Source organism: Mixophyes fleayi, chromosome 7, assembly GCF_038048845.1.
Source record: "Mixophyes fleayi isolate aMixFle1 chromosome 7, aMixFle1.hap1, whole genome shotgun sequence".
Lineage (NCBI taxonomy): Eukaryota > Metazoa > Chordata > Amphibia > Anura > Limnodynastidae > Mixophyes > Mixophyes fleayi.
Window position 1 is genome coordinate 38,804,474 of NC_134408.1, and position 17,297 is coordinate 38,821,770.

The following is a 17,297-nucleotide window of genomic DNA, read 5'->3' on the forward strand; positions in this document are numbered from 1 at the left end:
GTGTACTTCTATTGGATGTAGTTTGTTTGCATTTTCGACAGTGGACTCTGTCAGAGATTTCAAACTGGAGTACATCTGAGGGTATATTTACTAAACTGTGGGTTTAAAAAAGTGTAGATGCTGCCTATAGCAACCAATCAGATTCCTACTGTCATTTTATAGAATGTACTAAATAAATGAAAGCTAAAATGTGATTGGTTGCTATAGGCATCATCTCCACTTTTTAAAGCCTGCAGTTTAGTAAATATATCCCCAGGAGTGCAACTGGAGTACATCAAATGACAGATCTCAAGTTAGTGCACTTGGCAGGACAATAATAAAGGCAAAGTTAATTACATAGGTATGGAGGCCATACTTTGTATAGAGATGGCATGAGGTGTCAATATTGGGGCTGTATACTCAGTAATGATCTCTTGTGTCAGCAGTATGCACAGTATAGATGCTTCTTACATGCAGACTGATAGCATAGGTGTCAATAGCGTTCTGCTTACATGCGGGGTCAGTGCTGTACACACTGCTGGCATGATGGGGTTATTTTGTATTTTTCAGGGGCAAATTTCCGCATTTGAGCCCACACACCTGTACAGCAGATTACATGTCTGGGTGCTCTCACTTCTTCCGTGGTATTCATAGTGTATAGGTACAGGTTACATGGGAGTATGGAAAGTATCCCAGACTCACAGAGCCTGGGTTCCCTTACTCCATATTGGTATTGCTTTTCTGCTGTTACATTTACTGGCAGAAAAACAAAATATCCCTTTCATTAATTTGTTTACTTTTTTATACTTTTAATTATTATTATTATTATCCTTTATTTATATGGCGCCACAAGGTATCCTGAGCATCATACATAATACAAACAGTTGACCATACAGGGTATAACAAAACAGAACAATAAACAAGTAAAACCAAGACTCGAATGGCTCCAAGCAAAGCTAGTAGGAGGAGAACTGGAGTAGAGACATGAGGGAAGAGGGCCCTATTCACAAGAGCTTACATGCTAAAGGGAGGTAAACAGACTTCAGGCAGAAGAGGGAGTCAGATGAGGGGAACAGGCGCAGAGGAGCACATACAGGGAAGAGATAGGTAAGGAGTACAAGTGTGGAGAAGGTTAGGTGGATGGCTGGTAGGCCTTGATGAACAGATGAGTTTTAAGTGCCCATTTGAAGGTGGACAAATTAGAGGACAGTCGGATGGAGCGTGGGAGGTCATTCCAGGGGAGGGGGACAACCCGGGAGAAATCTTGGACTCTGGAGTGGAAAAAGGTGATCAAAGTGGAAGAGAGGTGACTGTCATTGGCCGATCGCAGGGAGCGAGCGGGACTGTGAATGGAGAGGAGGTTGGAGATATAAGAGGCAGTGAAGTGGGAGAGGGACTTGTAGGTGGAGGTGAGGAGTTTGAAAAGACTTCTGTAGGGGAAAGGGAGCCAGTGTAAGGTCGGGCAAAGAGGGAAGGCAAAAGCAGTGCCGTGTGAAAGGAAGATAAGTCTCGCAGCTGCGTTGAGTATAGAACAAAGGGGGGGGGGGGGGGGGTGAGGTGGGAGGGGGAGGCCAGTGAGGAAAAGGTTGCAGTAATCAAGATGGGAAATGATGAGTGCAGGGATAAACGTTTTGGTGGCATTCTGAGAGAGGAAGAGCAGCAGAGTTGAGTAACAAAAGAGATGGTGGTATTGTTAACGGTGATGGAGAGACCATGATGGGATGAAGATTTAGAGGGAGGTAAAAGAATGAGTTCAGTTATAGCAAAGTTGATTTTAAGAAAACAGGACATCCAAGAGGAGATGGCGGCAAGACAGTCAGACACAAGAGAGGAGGGGAGGGAAAGCGCAGGAGAAGACATTTAAAGTTGAATGTCATCAGTGTAAAGGTGACACTGGAGACCGAATGAAGAGATGAGATCACCCAAGATACAGGATACTGTAAATTCTGTTAAAAATATTGCTGTTTGTCTTTCAGTTCCACACATTCCTGATTTGTTTTTTAGCAGTTGACTGCTCTGGGTATTTTTGGTGTTGCAAAGATGTGACATCATGTAAAGTTCCTGGAAGCAATCTATACGAGCACGTTACCCAATTTTGTACACGACAATGTATGTCTCCCTTCTTTCCACAGCTGTCTTGACAGTGTGGCCTATACACATATATTCTGTAGTAGCAGAATAGACAAGGCCTGGTCTAAAAGTGCACCAATTTCCTATAGACGGTAGAGGCGTCAATTTTTTATGGATTGACTCCATATTCAGCCCTAGGGAATTCTTCTCATGATTATTGCTTCAGCATTCAAAATGCCTCTACTGTGTTTAGAGACAGGTACACTTCAACATATTCTTCAAGTTGCTGTTAATTGCAATGGACAATTCATTATTTGTCACTCTTGATTAAACCTGGAGATTGTTCCTTTAATTACCAACGTAATCGCTATATAGATCTTTAGAGCAGAAGGACATTTTGACAATCTATCAAGTCATCATCATTATCAACATTTATTTATATAGTCTGAGCAAATTTCGTAACACTTTACAATTGGGATCTTGCTCTTCATGGACGCATGATGTTGGTGCGTGATGGATATGCAGCGTAGGGTCCTCACCTTCCATCATAATGTAGCAATATGTCAGCAGCTTTAAACCGAATGTACATCATAAGTTTTTTTAATGTAACAATATTGTATGCATCACGGTTTAAATGTCACCTACTACAAGATACACTAACCCGTAAAGAAGGAATGCATTATGGATTCACTTCTCTTTTCTAAAAAGGAAACTTAATTTTTTTAAAAGTCAGTCTCTCGGACAGAATCCTCTTATGGTGAGATCTGAGATCTAAGATCCAATGTGCTTTTTGTACAGCTCAATAAAATATATGTTTTTATTCTGAATTTGTCTAATTGTTTTTCATACTATATGAAGCTTCACTGTCCTTTGGGTATCATTAGATTTCACTTAGCACTTATGTTAATTCAATAATTATAACAGGCAACTCTTCTGAGAATAGATCATAGCTTGTCTTTCCCTCTCTGTTCTTTGCTGAGCTAACATCATTAATAGACTGGTTCAATTTGCACTCAGAAATGGTTTATTTGTATCATTTTTACATGTTACAGTTAGACATAGATGTTCCTTTCCATTAGTGTCTGCCTTCCTCTGCACAAATGTTTTATCTATCCAGGGCCAAATTAGGAGACTATTCACTAGTGATGGATATGATGACCAAATATGTAATTCCCACTGCACAATGAAACCTATATTTACGACTGAGCTTTCATTTTATCAGGTGAAAGATACCAGAGTGCTTATCGCAACCAAACATCAAAACATGCTGGAAAGGCTTCAGGAATCCAATATCCTCTTGGAAGACATTCAGAAGGGGCTGAATTCTTATTTGGAGAAGAAAAGATTATTCTTCCCGAGGTAAGTGCTTTTTTACAGGAAATCAGGAATATTTTTCTTCTTCATTTACAGTATATGTAACAAATTGAATTAAACTAATCCTGCCAGTCTGTGACAGACTTCCACACAGATAGAGTGCATAAAATAAACATCTCCTGACTGTCATTTAATCATACTTGCCAACTCTCCCGGATTGTCCGGGAGACTCCCGCATTTTGCGAGAGTCTCCCGGACGAGTGTGGCAATCTCCCTGATAGGAAGTGGGAAAAATTCAGTTTAAACGCCGCGATTTACCCGGAATCGCGGCGTTTAGCCCCGTCCCCGCTGTAAAATGACGCGATTTGCGTCATTCCGTCACGGGGGCGGGGCCAAAATGACGCGATTTCGCCGCCCCGCTCCCTGCACGCCCACGTCCCAGCCGGCATCTCCCGGAAAAAGAAAAAGAAATGTTGGCAAGTATGCATTTAATCAGCAATTCTACAGAAGAGTGGAGCAAATCATTGCATAAAGTGCCCTTCTTTAGGGCAAGGACAGAATTTTGGAGGGGATTTTTTTTTGCCCAAGGGGTAGTAGGGCGGAAATGACCAGGGAGCAAATACCAGATTTTCATGTGAACAAGTTATTTAGATATATGGCCACTATGGGGCATATTCAATTACCTTCCGAGGCCTCACAAATAAAGTGCAATTACGTTACCGCCACATTGCAGGTTACCCTTCGCAACCCTACAAGGTGCAGAGGAAAATCTGCGGTGTAGCGGAATCGGGAAGGAGGCGGTCATGCATAGCCGCAATCCCGGAAGCTATTTAAATATGCCTTTTATATACAGAATATACACATATGGCTTATCTTACTGTTTCCAGCATTTGCATATTATAGAGATCCTGCCAAACTGTTAAAGTTGGTGCAGATTGTTTTAAGAGGCAATTCTAAGGACCATGAAGTGGGCGTGTACCTTGAGAGGCGGATGTGTAAGGTGCATTTGTGGACATAATGTCAAATTTTCCAAACACACGTAGTTAACCAAACAATCTGGATCTGGTCACACGGTCCTGTGGCTGAGCAAGCAATTCACATGGGCTTCAGTTAGTGAGTCTCATTGGGATTACTGGTCACTTTGAGCACGCACACAGTCATTTAGTGCCAGTTTTGTCTGAGCAACCAAATAAGCTGCCCAAATCTCTGCATGTGTGGGCAACATTATCCTCTAACAATATCAAAGCTATTTGGATGATTGCTGCTACTGAGTGCTGTAGTCTGTGTTGATGACATACAAAAAATAATACGTGTTTTTTAATTATTTTAAAAAGGTTTTTTTTCCTCTCCAATGATGAGCTCCTTGAAATCCTGTCCGAAACAAAGGACCCTTTACGAGTGCAGCCTCACCTGAAGAAGTGTTTTGAGGGGATTGCCAAGCTGGAGTTTAGCGAGGACTTGGAAATCACTGGCATGATCAGCTCAGAGATGGAGATTGTCCCTTTTACGCAGAAAATCTATCCAGCAAAGGCTAAAGTAATTTCCCTATATCTAATTCATCGCATGCACAACACTCACTTCTCTCATTTACCTTGCTCGTCGGGAAAAGAAATTGCTAACACTAAAATGAATCTAACATTCAGGTCCCGGAATTTCATCAAATAATATATTTTCTGCTTCTCTTGGTACAGTGGAATTAAATGAGTGCACTATGATGTAAATATATTGCTTTTACTGTACATAACAAACACAATATTTCTAACCTTGGAAGTGTTAAATGTTATGGTAAGGAGTAGAAAATAAATACTTTATTATACTATATTATATTGTACATGTACATGTCTAAAATACAGTGCTACTTTATAATGCAGGTTAGAAACACAGACCAAAACTGGTGTAATAGAGTGTGGCTTCTTAAAGCGTTTTACATATAATACATTTAATATATTTCAATGCACTTTTGTGAATATTCTATACTTGGTGGTAAGCAAGGAAGGTGGTATAAAGGGAGTGATGTAAATAGGAAGCACTGCACATATAATAGGTATCATAATTTCGAGGAAATGCCATCTACCAAGGATTTGGGTGCGGATCTTGAAAAGACGGGTTAGATTTTAGGTAGAAGATAAAATGTGGGTCGTGGATCATGAGTGGGGGTTATGGGTGGGTCTGATAAAGATCCAAGCAGGACTTTTGTGCCCAGCACTACAAGACTTGTAACAATTCAGAATCTGTGATATATAGCCAGCTGTTTGAAGATCCAGCTATAGGAACACACTTTAATCTACAAGAAAACGTTATGTTCATAGCTGTTCTGATTCTTTTTGACACTTTTGTTTGCTTTTCTCAGTTTCTTTTGCTTTCTTTTGTGCATCCACAAGAATTATGTATTAATGCATTTCATAAGACAACGGAAACTAGTGTCTCATTTGTTGCTATGGGTTCACTGCAGATTTGCACGAACAAAACGTTGTTAAATGACCCAAAGTCTATGTTCAAATGGGTGCCCCCCCCCTTTTTTTTGGGGAAAAATGCAGTAGGCTAGCCTGCTTTGTCTACATCCGTGAGTGTGAAAAACAAAAATGTCCTCTTTTCCACAATAATAAATAGCTATGGATGATTCCACAACAAATAGTAGCGAGAACTAATATGTATGTGCTCTTACTGTTGGATGTACAATAGGGGAATCAAAATAAAAAACATCAATATATGAAAACAAAGACAAAAGCTTTTTCCATACCTGTATCTGGGATTTTTAATATGTTTATATTTCACAGTAGATTGTGAATTATCGTATATGTTTCACAAGTAACACTAACATCTATCTGTAACTGAATGGATGATGGACGTTTATTAATGAGCGTTGGCCAGTAAGCGTCATTCATAAGGCAGATGTGTATGTACAGTTATTGCCGGACAATTCTCACTAGATTAAGGGTACAATACTGTGTGTAGAGCAGTTGTCTAGAGATATTCATCTTCTAGGATATACAACATGAAAGATCAGATGGTTTGTATGCAAGAAACTGACGTAAGCAATATGTATCTGATCCTTGTGTATCTGGCTTCCAGGGCATGGTTGAAAAATGGCTTTTGCAAGTTGAAGAAAATATGTTGTCCAGTATGAGACAAGTCATTCATGATGGGATAGAGGGGTATGTTGAGGTAAGGATTCAGACTTTTATTACACCATTGACATATCATCTATGCCGAGCCATTTTGTGGTTGTACTAATATTAAGACTCTCGATTGTCTAAGAACTTTTTACATCAGTAAGACATTGTTCCTAGTGAATTGATTGGCTCAGCCGACAAAAGTGCTGCCTCCACTGTCAGGCTGAGTAGACAAGAAGTATTTTTAGTGTTCTCATTACCTACACTTAGTGGAAGCACCAATTTTGTGTTCAGTTCTCATGGACCGTGCGCCATCACTGAGTCATGTAATGACATTGAATGGGCTGCATTCTCAGGAAAATTGGTCCAGCCCTACAAAATGGTTACCACCACTTTGTGTTGGTAGAAGGTGCATTGTAACATGATGTTTTGGGGTAATTTCAATATTTTATAATTATTGACGTTTAATGCTGGAACACCTGCTCCCCAACATTAAAATTAATGTGATACTAAAATAAAATATCTCTGTGTGTAAAGATTGTCATACCTTGACAAAAATCAACTTATATAATCAACTATTTGTTTTTAAATGTTTTATGCGTTTTTAAATGGAATTGAATAGCATTGAAATGTGCCATTTACTCCATCAGGAGATTGATTCAATATAATTCTATTTTAGCAGATAAGTTCCTTTCTGCTCTCCAAGTTAAATAACAAATACAACTCCTATTTGACATTAAGCTAAATTCTAGGCAAGCCCAGGTGTGTCAGTTGCATATATCACATATTTATGTAGATGTGTGTGTGCATGTATATTTATAATTCTATACATATATATATATATATATATATATATATATATATATATATATATATATATATTACACTTAATTATGTCTTATTTTATGATGCTAATATCGTAATATTAATAGTAATGGGACCAGCAATTAAACGTTCATGTTATGCCTCACAGTAGTACCCTCATTTCATATTATGACACAGTAGTGTCCCCAATTCATATCATGCCTCATAATTGTGCCCCACTTCATATTATGCCACATAGTTATGCGCATGTGCAACAGCTCCGTTTCGGCCATCTTCTTAGAAATAATGGTTAATGATGATAATACTAATAATGTACAGTAAGGACGTGCCAAGCTTGAGTTTACACAGTAGTGTTCAGTTCAAGCATCTCTCAGGTACGTGTTTTTCTGACATATCACTTGCACCAGTTACAGGTCTGGTGTAAGTGTTGGTTACTTCAGCTGTCTGTAATGGAGTGGGGATATAATACTTTACTTTTTAAAAGAGTTGCAGTGAAATGTCAGATTATAAATAACATGTTGGGGTCGTTTTTTTTTATTATTCTCTTTGATTGCTATTAGTTTGATATTATTCACTTTGTTTGCTATTGGTCTTTTAATAGATAACAGACCCTCCGGTGTGACTTCTCCCACTTGGTAGAACATGTTCTGTTTCTGAACTTACTACTTCAATTATTTTTCCATATGTCTGTGCTGAATGTATTGATGGTTTATACACCCTTCACAATTGATGAATTCAGCATCGGTCATGGCAACTGTAAATTAAGTGGGAAGTCTGAGCATCTTTGTACTGTGTGGAAGGAGTTATGTTGGATGTTGTGAGATAAATGAGAGCAATTTCAGGTTTGGGATTGCTGTACAATCTACTTAGGAGTAGATTTACTAAACTGCGGGTATGATCATTAATTAGGTTGCAAAAATGCCGATTACAGTTAGCCCGACATAAAAATATACCAATCGGAATTTTTATGTTGGACTAACTGTTGTCGCCGTTCTTGCAGCCGGAAAAACGTACCCCACCCGCTTCCCTCTATGTCTCAAACGACATTTGGCATTTTTAACTTAATGGTTAAATAAAGCGATAATGGATCTTATTTTGGGATTGGTGTGACTGTGGAATAAGCAATGAATATATAATGTATTTTATAGGTTCCTCGGAAGCAGTGGGTCCTACAATGGCCTGGTCAAGTAGTTATCTGTGTCTCTTCTATTTACTGGACAAAGGAAGTATCAGAAGCCATTACTGAAGGCACTTTATCAGTAAGTAAAGGCCTGCTCTGTGTCCATTGTTAGTGTCACTTATTGGTTAGAAACAAACATCGCTCTAAGGAAAGAGAAATGTAACACAACAATATTTGCCAATTTGTCAGTGGTTAGTTTTCTAATATGAAGTGCATGTGTGTTAGAAACCAAATGGCTGCTCTAATGACACCAATTTATACACCTCTAAATAACGTTGTAGAATTGCTGCTAAATCACTGTTTATTAAATCATAGGATTTCTTGGAGAAAAGCAATAAGCAGATCAGTGAGATAGTTGAGCTGGTCAGAGGGAAATTGTCTGGTGGTGCGCGAGCTACTTTAGGAGCCCTGACCGTCATTGATGTGCACGGTAAGAGCTATCTCCAAAATCACTGCTATTGAAAACTGCAGTTTGTTTTCACATTGAAATAGACTGTGCGTGGGTGTGATTACTTTCTCCCTACAGCGTCACACGGAGAGTGAGCCGAAATTGACAACAGATCAAAACCATGTAGTAAAGTGAATTGATTTGTGCGACAACCTATTTCTGTTAGCGTAAGGTCTTATAAATTTGTCATTGCTCAAAATTGCACCGAGCAGCAAACGGACTGTACGTCTTTACTGAAACACAGTTTTATATGTAGAGATAGTGCAATCATCTTGTAATTTAGTCTTATGTCTAAATATTCAATTTACAATTTGTTATTTACGTTTTTTGGGGGTTTTTAAATCTATATCTGGACATTCTGCGGCTCATGTTAAGTTGAATGCAAATTGCGTTCTTGGCGTATAATACACTTTTTTCATCTGGGCGAGCGCACAAAGCACTAATTCCGAAATGAGTGTTTGTGCGTGCGCTCAGATGTAAAAAAATAGTATTATATGCCAAGGACGCAATTTGCGCTCAGCTTAACATGAGCCTCCCTATGTTTGAACAAGTTCCTTTTATCTTGCAACAAAGTGAAATTTTCTACTACACCTAAGAAAGAGATGGTGATTATATAAAAAAGACACATTATAAACATCTAAAGTGATCATTAGTACAGAAGTGCCAAAGAAGGATCAAATAGCTCTCTCCTCTCAGCATCATACCAGGGACATAATTATATTATTATATATTATTGAAGACAGTAGCCTAGGTGTAAAAAATCTCCCCTTACTGTGTTACACATAAGTATGATATTCATATTTTATCTGTTGCTAGCCTGGGGATGGTGGGAATGTGTTGTCCTTAAGCAGGACCGGTGGAAGCTCTGGGGGCTCCCTAGGTGGCGCCCCCACGACCCTCGGAAGCACCGCTGCTTCGTACCTTGGCAAGCGGGAGGTGGGGGCGACATCCTCGGACTGGGACATCATAGCCGAACACCACACTCCCAGTGGGACACTGACATGGAAGTGCTGTAGTTTCACATGTAGGAAGCTGCATCCTGCTTCTCCTGAATGTAGTTATAGGAATACAGAATTTGTTCAGTGTAGTGCACTTACAGTTCATGTAGTGCACTTACAAGTTCACTTCCCCTAATCTGTCCTCTTTCAAACGATCATTAAAAACCCACCTTTTCCTTAAAGCCTTCCAGTCTCATGCCCAAACTCCCACCGGTCGGCTACCTCTCTTTCTCATCCCTTCTTCCCTTCTCCCCCTTCCTCCCGTCTCTCCGTCTCATCCATGTGTCTGTCTGTCTTCCCCTCCCTTTAGATTGTTCGCTCCTTTGAGCAGGGCTCTCCTACCTTCTGTTTCCATCACTTTTAACTGCGCTCTCCAGCTACTCAGCTCACCTCCTCTCAGTCCCTCTGCCCTCTGTCTCCTCTTGCTTCTCTCCGCTCCCCTCAGTGACTCTCAACCTGTCATCCGTGCCCACCCTCTTGGGCCATAGTTACCTGCCTGTACTCACTTTTCCCCTTCCTCCCTCTCTTTCATGCTGTGCCTGAGCCCCCAGAGTTATAGTGCTTACTGTTACTTGTACTGTGCTGTTTCACCTTGTACTGTGCCATTGTTTGTCCTTGTACGGCGCTACGGATACTTTGTGGCGCCCTATAAATTAAAATCAGCAACATGATAAAGTGAAAAATGGTGAAGGGAGTAACTCATAATGATAATTTAAAATACTGAGTATATATGCTGATTTTAAGAATAAAATTTTAATTATAAATGATAAAAGTAAATTTTTAAAGAAATGGAATTCACAATCTCTGGGGCATATTCAATTAGGTTTGGTGATCGCGAAGTACGGCTACACAAGTCCAGTTACCGCAACACAGCGGATTTCCGTGCGCATCCCTTAGGGTTGCGAAGTGCAATCCGCGATGTTACGGTACCGTATTGTCACTTTACAAGCGCAGCCATGTGTAATCGCCATCGCCAAACCTAATTGAATATGGCCCTCTGAATGTAAAGATTTAATGCGACTGTAAGCGCAGTACACTGAACAAATGTTGTCTTTCTATAAGTGCATGCTTAATCTCATTTGGTAGTAGCACCTCAAAGAAATAAATCAATACTTAATATGCAAGTGGCAGAGTACATAACCACCATTAATTCCTTACAAATTATAATTGATCATACTGAGATACAGTCACCTGTGAGTCAGCCAACCTGCTATAGGTCAATCTTTCTTTCCTCAGGTTCCTATGGATCAAACTTTAGCAAACAGGTTTCCCTACACATGCCGGTTTAGTAGTAAATATGGCAGGTGTAGTGGTGCACAGTTAATTGCCATCTTATTTGGATGAAATAAATAAGGTAGTTTTATTTACAGTCACTTATATATACTTATAATATATATAAATACACTGTATCTTCCATCTTTATACTCCAGCGTATATCATTCAGTAACATGTGCGGTAGTATTACTCGACATAACAGCAGGTACACTTATATTAGATTAACAAGGGCAATTTTAAGGATAAATAAGGTTGTATGTGTACAATAGTATGTGTCTATGTTTTACTAAAAAGATATAGAAACATAAAGTGGATATAGATCATAATTAGTAAAATGTAGAAATACATTCAAGAGAAGCCAGCCTCTCAATCTGTATAAAGCAAGCTGAACGTCACACTTCTACAGCCAGACTGCAGAAAGTAATATCAAAATTCAGCTAAATGAACAACTTGCAAAGAAGATTAATTAGCAGCAACATAAACTCAGAATGTCAGTTTTTTTGGAGTAATGTCATCCACGGTCGTGATCCTTGTCATGCCGTTGTAGTGATGTTGGAGCTCTTTATGCAGGCAATGCTCTGTGGATTTATCTGTTACTTGTAGTGTATATAAGAAACACAATCCCAGAATTGCTCAATCACTAAAGCCGAGAGTTATAGCGAAAAGAAGCCATGTAATTATTAATCAGTAATACAAAAGTAAAAAAGGGCTCTATTTATGAAGACTTAAACCATGCAGAAACTGCTTTTTTCCGCTTGGTTTAGACAGTTTTAAGTAAATATTAATTTGGTAAAAGCCTAACACAGGAGATATTGGAGATCTCTCCTGCATTACGGCAAATTACTGCATTAACCGCAGTCCCCATAATAGTCAATGGAGACTGAGGTCTGGGCAGTGTGATCAAGTTCCAAAAATCTTAGCTTTTCGGAACTTGTCCCTGATGACTAACGCCATTGAGTCCCGTGGGGAGAGCATTGTGGTAGAGGGATCTACGGATCCCTTACCACAGCTCATCTGCTCTCCCCTCCACTTGTGGCTTTTGCGGATGCGTGATCTTAGTGGGCTTAATGTTGTGCCCTTGCAGGTGGTGACAGAATTTGGTTGGACTGTAAGCAGGGTTGAAAACAAAATCCTATAGATTGTAAGCTTGCGAGCAGGGCCTTCTTACCTCTACATATGTATGTATCACCCAGTATTGTTTTATTACTGTTTGTTCCCAATTGTAAAGCGCTATGGAATCTGCTGACGCTATATAAATAAATGATGATGATGATGATGATGATGAAATGCCCTTTTTAACCTTCATTTTTGAAAGAGAAAAAGATAATTGGCAGGGAATACAGAGGCTGGATTAGCTGTCCTGGTTTTAGTGGTGATGTAAACTCCAGGTATTCATTAGGAGTCTGATGTGTGCATGTGAAAACTATGTAATTGTTATCATTAGACAGACTAGGTACATAAATGGCGCACAGTATATATTGCTACCTTTTGGCAGACAAAATAAGGACTAATTACTCAAAATGGACATTTTAAGTATATTGCAAAGTGCAACATATTCTTATAATAGTTCAGCTATAGTGTCAAGTTTACAGAATAAATATTGAAATCTGAATAGTGACATTACAATTGGATGTCATCGGGTGAAAATCAGATAGGTGGAAACCAATGCACAGCCACTTTGTTTGGTTAATGGTAATAAGAGAGACTCAGTCGAGCAGTTAAATAAGCAAATGTCTATATATTATGGGCTTTGCACATCCAGACACAGGAAAACCTGTGTGCAGTGTAAGGATAACATTATATTCCTGAGAGTTCTAATGTTGTTGTATTGTAGGAATTTCAGCTTAGAGCAAATCTCTCATTGGTTACTGAACATTTATACATTGTCAGTAAATGAGCCCCACAGTCTGCTAATTATCTTTGTGTTACACAAAGTTTGTTATTCCAACATCAAAATCATTATAAAAGTAATACCTCAAATGAAGGTTTCCAAAACATGACAATTGGTGATGTCACCGGCATACTTTTGTATGTGAGACACAGTTATTTACATGACAAAAAGGGGCAAGGATGGCACATTAATAGGTGTGTCCCTGCTTTAAAGGAGGATGCACAGATTTTTCCACCAAACAAATTGAGTTGAATTTTCCAAGGAGAACCTCCAAATTACTGGAAAATGGTCTTATCCGTATGCTAATATTGGGAGATATTTTGCATCTTTGCATTGCTGGAAAGCACATTTCTAGGGGCACCTCGACCAATTTAATCAAAACATTGAAACACAAAAATGTGACTCATATATTAAAGACAGTCTTTATGGATTGGAAACATTTAAATGAATGAAGTAGGTGGACCCAACATGGTAATAGTGTGGACCTTGACGTGACGTTCTTACTGATTCCAAAATGTGCAGAATATGCAACACCACAAATGTTGCCTAGATTTCATGGGGGCAGTTCCAAGGTCCAGGAAGTGGGCATATAACTTGTAATGTATGTGGAGCACAAGTAGGTGTTCTTCTTCTCAGAAAGAGGCACTGCAGGTCTACACTTTATGTGTTTCGTACATAAACTCTAAATTATGTTGTATTACCATCAGACCAAAAAGATCTGCAAGCATACAAAAGGCCAAAATAGAAGAAAATATATTTAATTATAGAAACCAAAGTTTAAGTAAAACTAAGGATCATGTGTAAGTGAAATACAAAATATGGCAGTGCAGGTAACTATTACATTGTGGACGCTTGTTAATCTCTAGTCTTACAATATTGGGTAACTAATGTTGGTTGTTCTGCAGCCCGTGATGTTGTTGCAAAGTTGGTACAGGATAAAGTGTTCAACCTGAATGACTTTCAATGGATCTCTCAGCTGAGATATTATTGGGAAAGCCGTGATGTCATGGTCAGAATGATCACTACCGGAGCCAAGTATGGTTATGAGTACCTTGGCAACTCCCCACGACTAGTAATAACTCCTCTGACCGATCGGTGCTACAGGTATGGTATATTTGTGTGTTTTCTTGGAGGCAAAATGTTTTTTGACATACAGTAATGTTTTAAAAAATCTCCAACACTGAATATGTTGTATTAGAAGTGTACTCCAATAAATAAGAGGACATCAGTGACTGGTATTAGACAAGAATGTTAAAGAGCAGGCAAAGCCACAATCTGACATTAATATATATATATATATATATATATATATATATATATATCAAAAGATGTGTATCAATGAGCTGAATAATACACATGAAATAACGTTATACTTGGTTAAATATGTCCATCTTGCACCCTTACACTCTTCTGCTGCAAGTTGCCATTTTAGAAACTTGATTTGTGTCATGGTGCTGATTACTCCCAGTAGAGAACCACTTGGGATAGCTGTCAGAGACACACCATGATTGGTCAAGCCGCATACATAGTCCTGATGGGTGGTGAGGGACAAAGCTGAATTCGATGGGTTGGCTAAGGTAGATTCGTGAGGGACGAAGCCAAGGTCAGTGGGTGGAGAATGTAGAGTTGTGAGGGATGAAGATAAATAGACAAACAAAACAGGACTCTTGAATAACCAACAGATAAACAAATTTCCAAATTTTGGTGAGGGCCTTATGAAGGCTGCATACAGGTGTAGTCTCTTAGTCCTAACTGACTTTACCCTTTGCAAAGTGCTGATTGCAGCAAGTGAATAAGAATATGCAGTTGTCAGTGTTAATGGTGCACTGCTACCTGTCATCTGTAGCTAGTATTGTGGTACTCTGAAGAAATGCACTGTATGGATTGATGGAATCATACACAGAGACAAGGAAAGAGATGTCACAGGTGCTCAAGTGACTGCAGTCTCAGCTATCTGACTTGTAACATGTTCTATTAGGACACTTTTCTAAAGCTGGGGAAGGGGTTTCAGTTGTGTATATATATATATATATATATATATATATATATATATATATATATATATGTATATATATATATATATATATATATATATGTATATATATATGTATATAATAGAGTGAAAGGAATACTTTACTTTTTAACACATCTGCAGTGGAATGTAAGATTATATTAAGAGAATATTTCCCTTTATGGTTTATATATGAAATGTTTAATTTTGGAGTGCAATATGTAAACTAACTCTGAAAAGACAATTTAACCACTACTTGGCGTGACACAAAAACCAGGGGGTAAATGTATTAAACTGCGGATTTTGAAAGTCACCGCAAGTCTTTAAATTCAAGGTTTGCCTTTGAAGACATTGCCGTTTTAAATTTTCCCTGCAAAGTCGCTGAATATCGGTGACTTGCAAAATCCGCAGTTTAATACACTTACCCCAGGACACACAGTTATTTTTCCAAATTGATTACTGGTCAGGGGTCACAGTTTCTTCCTGGATTGACCAGCAAACTAATTTTAGCCAATAAGTGCTAGACCCACATTGGCCCCATCAGCTTTTCCACTTCCCCCTATAATCATTCTATCACAGATATAAATATTGGTTTTGGCACTGGACATATAAATGAGTTGCTGGACGTTTGCATCTTCATATATACCAAGAATTACAAGGTGCTGACTTATTAAGAGTTTCAGTCATGATAAACTCTTGTATTTAACAGACTGTTGTCTTTTCCATAGAACTTTAATGGGTGCACTGAAGTTAAATCTTGGAGGAGCTCCAGAGGGTCCTGCTGGGACTGGTAAAACCGAAACTACAAAAGATCTTGCTAAAGCATTAGCCAAACAGGTAACCTCCTCTGCTCACCTTCCATGCAATTCTCTTAGGTTTGCATTATGTTGTCGCCCCAGCCTCTCCTATTCACCGACGCCGCCTCATTCCCCAACCTTGGCACTCCAAACTCACCCGCTTCCTCCAAAAATGCTCTCGCACTGCAGAACACCTCTGGAGGAAATCTCGCTCCCTGGCCGACTTCCTCCACTTTAAATTTATTCTCTCCTCATTCTGCTCTGCCCTCTCCCTCACCAAACAAACCTTCTTTAAGTCCCTCATCTCCTCTCAGTCCTCTAATCCCCGCCGCCTTTTTGCCACCTTCAACTCCCTCCTTTCTCCCCCTCCCCCTCCGGTCCCTCTGTCCCTCTCTGCTGCTGACTTTGCCACTTTTTTCTCTTCTAAAATTGAAGCCATCAGACTTAACATCTCCGCTTCAAAACCCTCACCAGCTGTCCACATCGCTCCACCCCCATCCAACAATCAACTCTGGTGCTCCTTCTGCCCCACATCAAGCGAAGAAGTTCGCTCCCTTATTCTTTCCTCTCCACCCTCCACCTGTCCTCTCGACCCCATCCCCTCCAACCTCCTTCGCTCTCTCTCTCCCACTGCCTGCTCCTACCTGGCACACCTTTTTTACCTATCACTCTCCTCCGGTGTAGTACTCTCTTCATTTAAACACGCTCTTATCTCTCCGATCCTCAAAAAACCCAATCTTGACCCCACCTCTGTCGCCAACTACCGCCCCATTTCACTTCTCCCCTACGCCTCCAAACTTCTTGAGCGGATAGTCTGCTGTCGTCTCACCAGATATCTCTCGGACAATTCCCTCCTTGACCCTCTCCAATCTGGATACCGTTCCCTCCACTCCACTGAAACTGCCCTGGCCAAAGTTACCAATGACCTCCTTTCAGCCAAATCTAAGGGTCACTTCTCCTTACTCATCCTCCTTGACCTCTCCGCGGCCTTTGACACTGTGGACCACCCCCTCCTTCTGCAAACTCTTCTCTCTCTCTGCCTCTCCGGTTCCATCCACGCCTGGTTCTGCTCCTACCTCGCTAACCGCACCTTCTCTGTCTCCACGTCTGGCTCTTCCTCCACCCCCTCCCCACTCCCAGTAGGTGTCCCCCAGGGCTCTGTCCTCAGCCCTTTACTCTTTTTGCTATACACTGCCTCCCTCGGTGCGCTCATCTCCTCCTTTGGTCTTCAGTATCATCTGTATGCTGACGACATTCAACTCTACATCTCTTCTCCTGATCTCTCTCCCTCCCTTATCTCTCGTGTATCTGACTGCCTCTCTGCCATCTCCTCCTGGATGTCCTCCCGCTTTCTCAAAATTAACATCTCCAAAACTGAATTCATTGTCTTTCCTCC

General features: G+C 39.9%; 1 protein-coding gene across 1 annotated transcript in view; it reads left to right on the forward strand.

Annotated features, from left to right (window-relative positions):
• The window catches only part of DNAH3 (dynein axonemal heavy chain 3), a 245,542-nt gene that overhangs the window by 127,134 nt on the left and 101,111 nt on the right, over positions 1 to 17,297 (forward strand). The window contains 7 exon segments of the mRNA XM_075179716.1: positions 3,272 to 3,408; positions 4,698 to 4,899; positions 6,436 to 6,528; positions 8,450 to 8,560; positions 8,797 to 8,911; positions 13,999 to 14,197; positions 15,833 to 15,941. Of these exon segments, the coding sequence (XP_075035817.1) occupies positions 3,272 to 3,408; positions 4,698 to 4,899; positions 6,436 to 6,528; positions 8,450 to 8,560; positions 8,797 to 8,911; positions 13,999 to 14,197; positions 15,833 to 15,941 (966 nt within the window).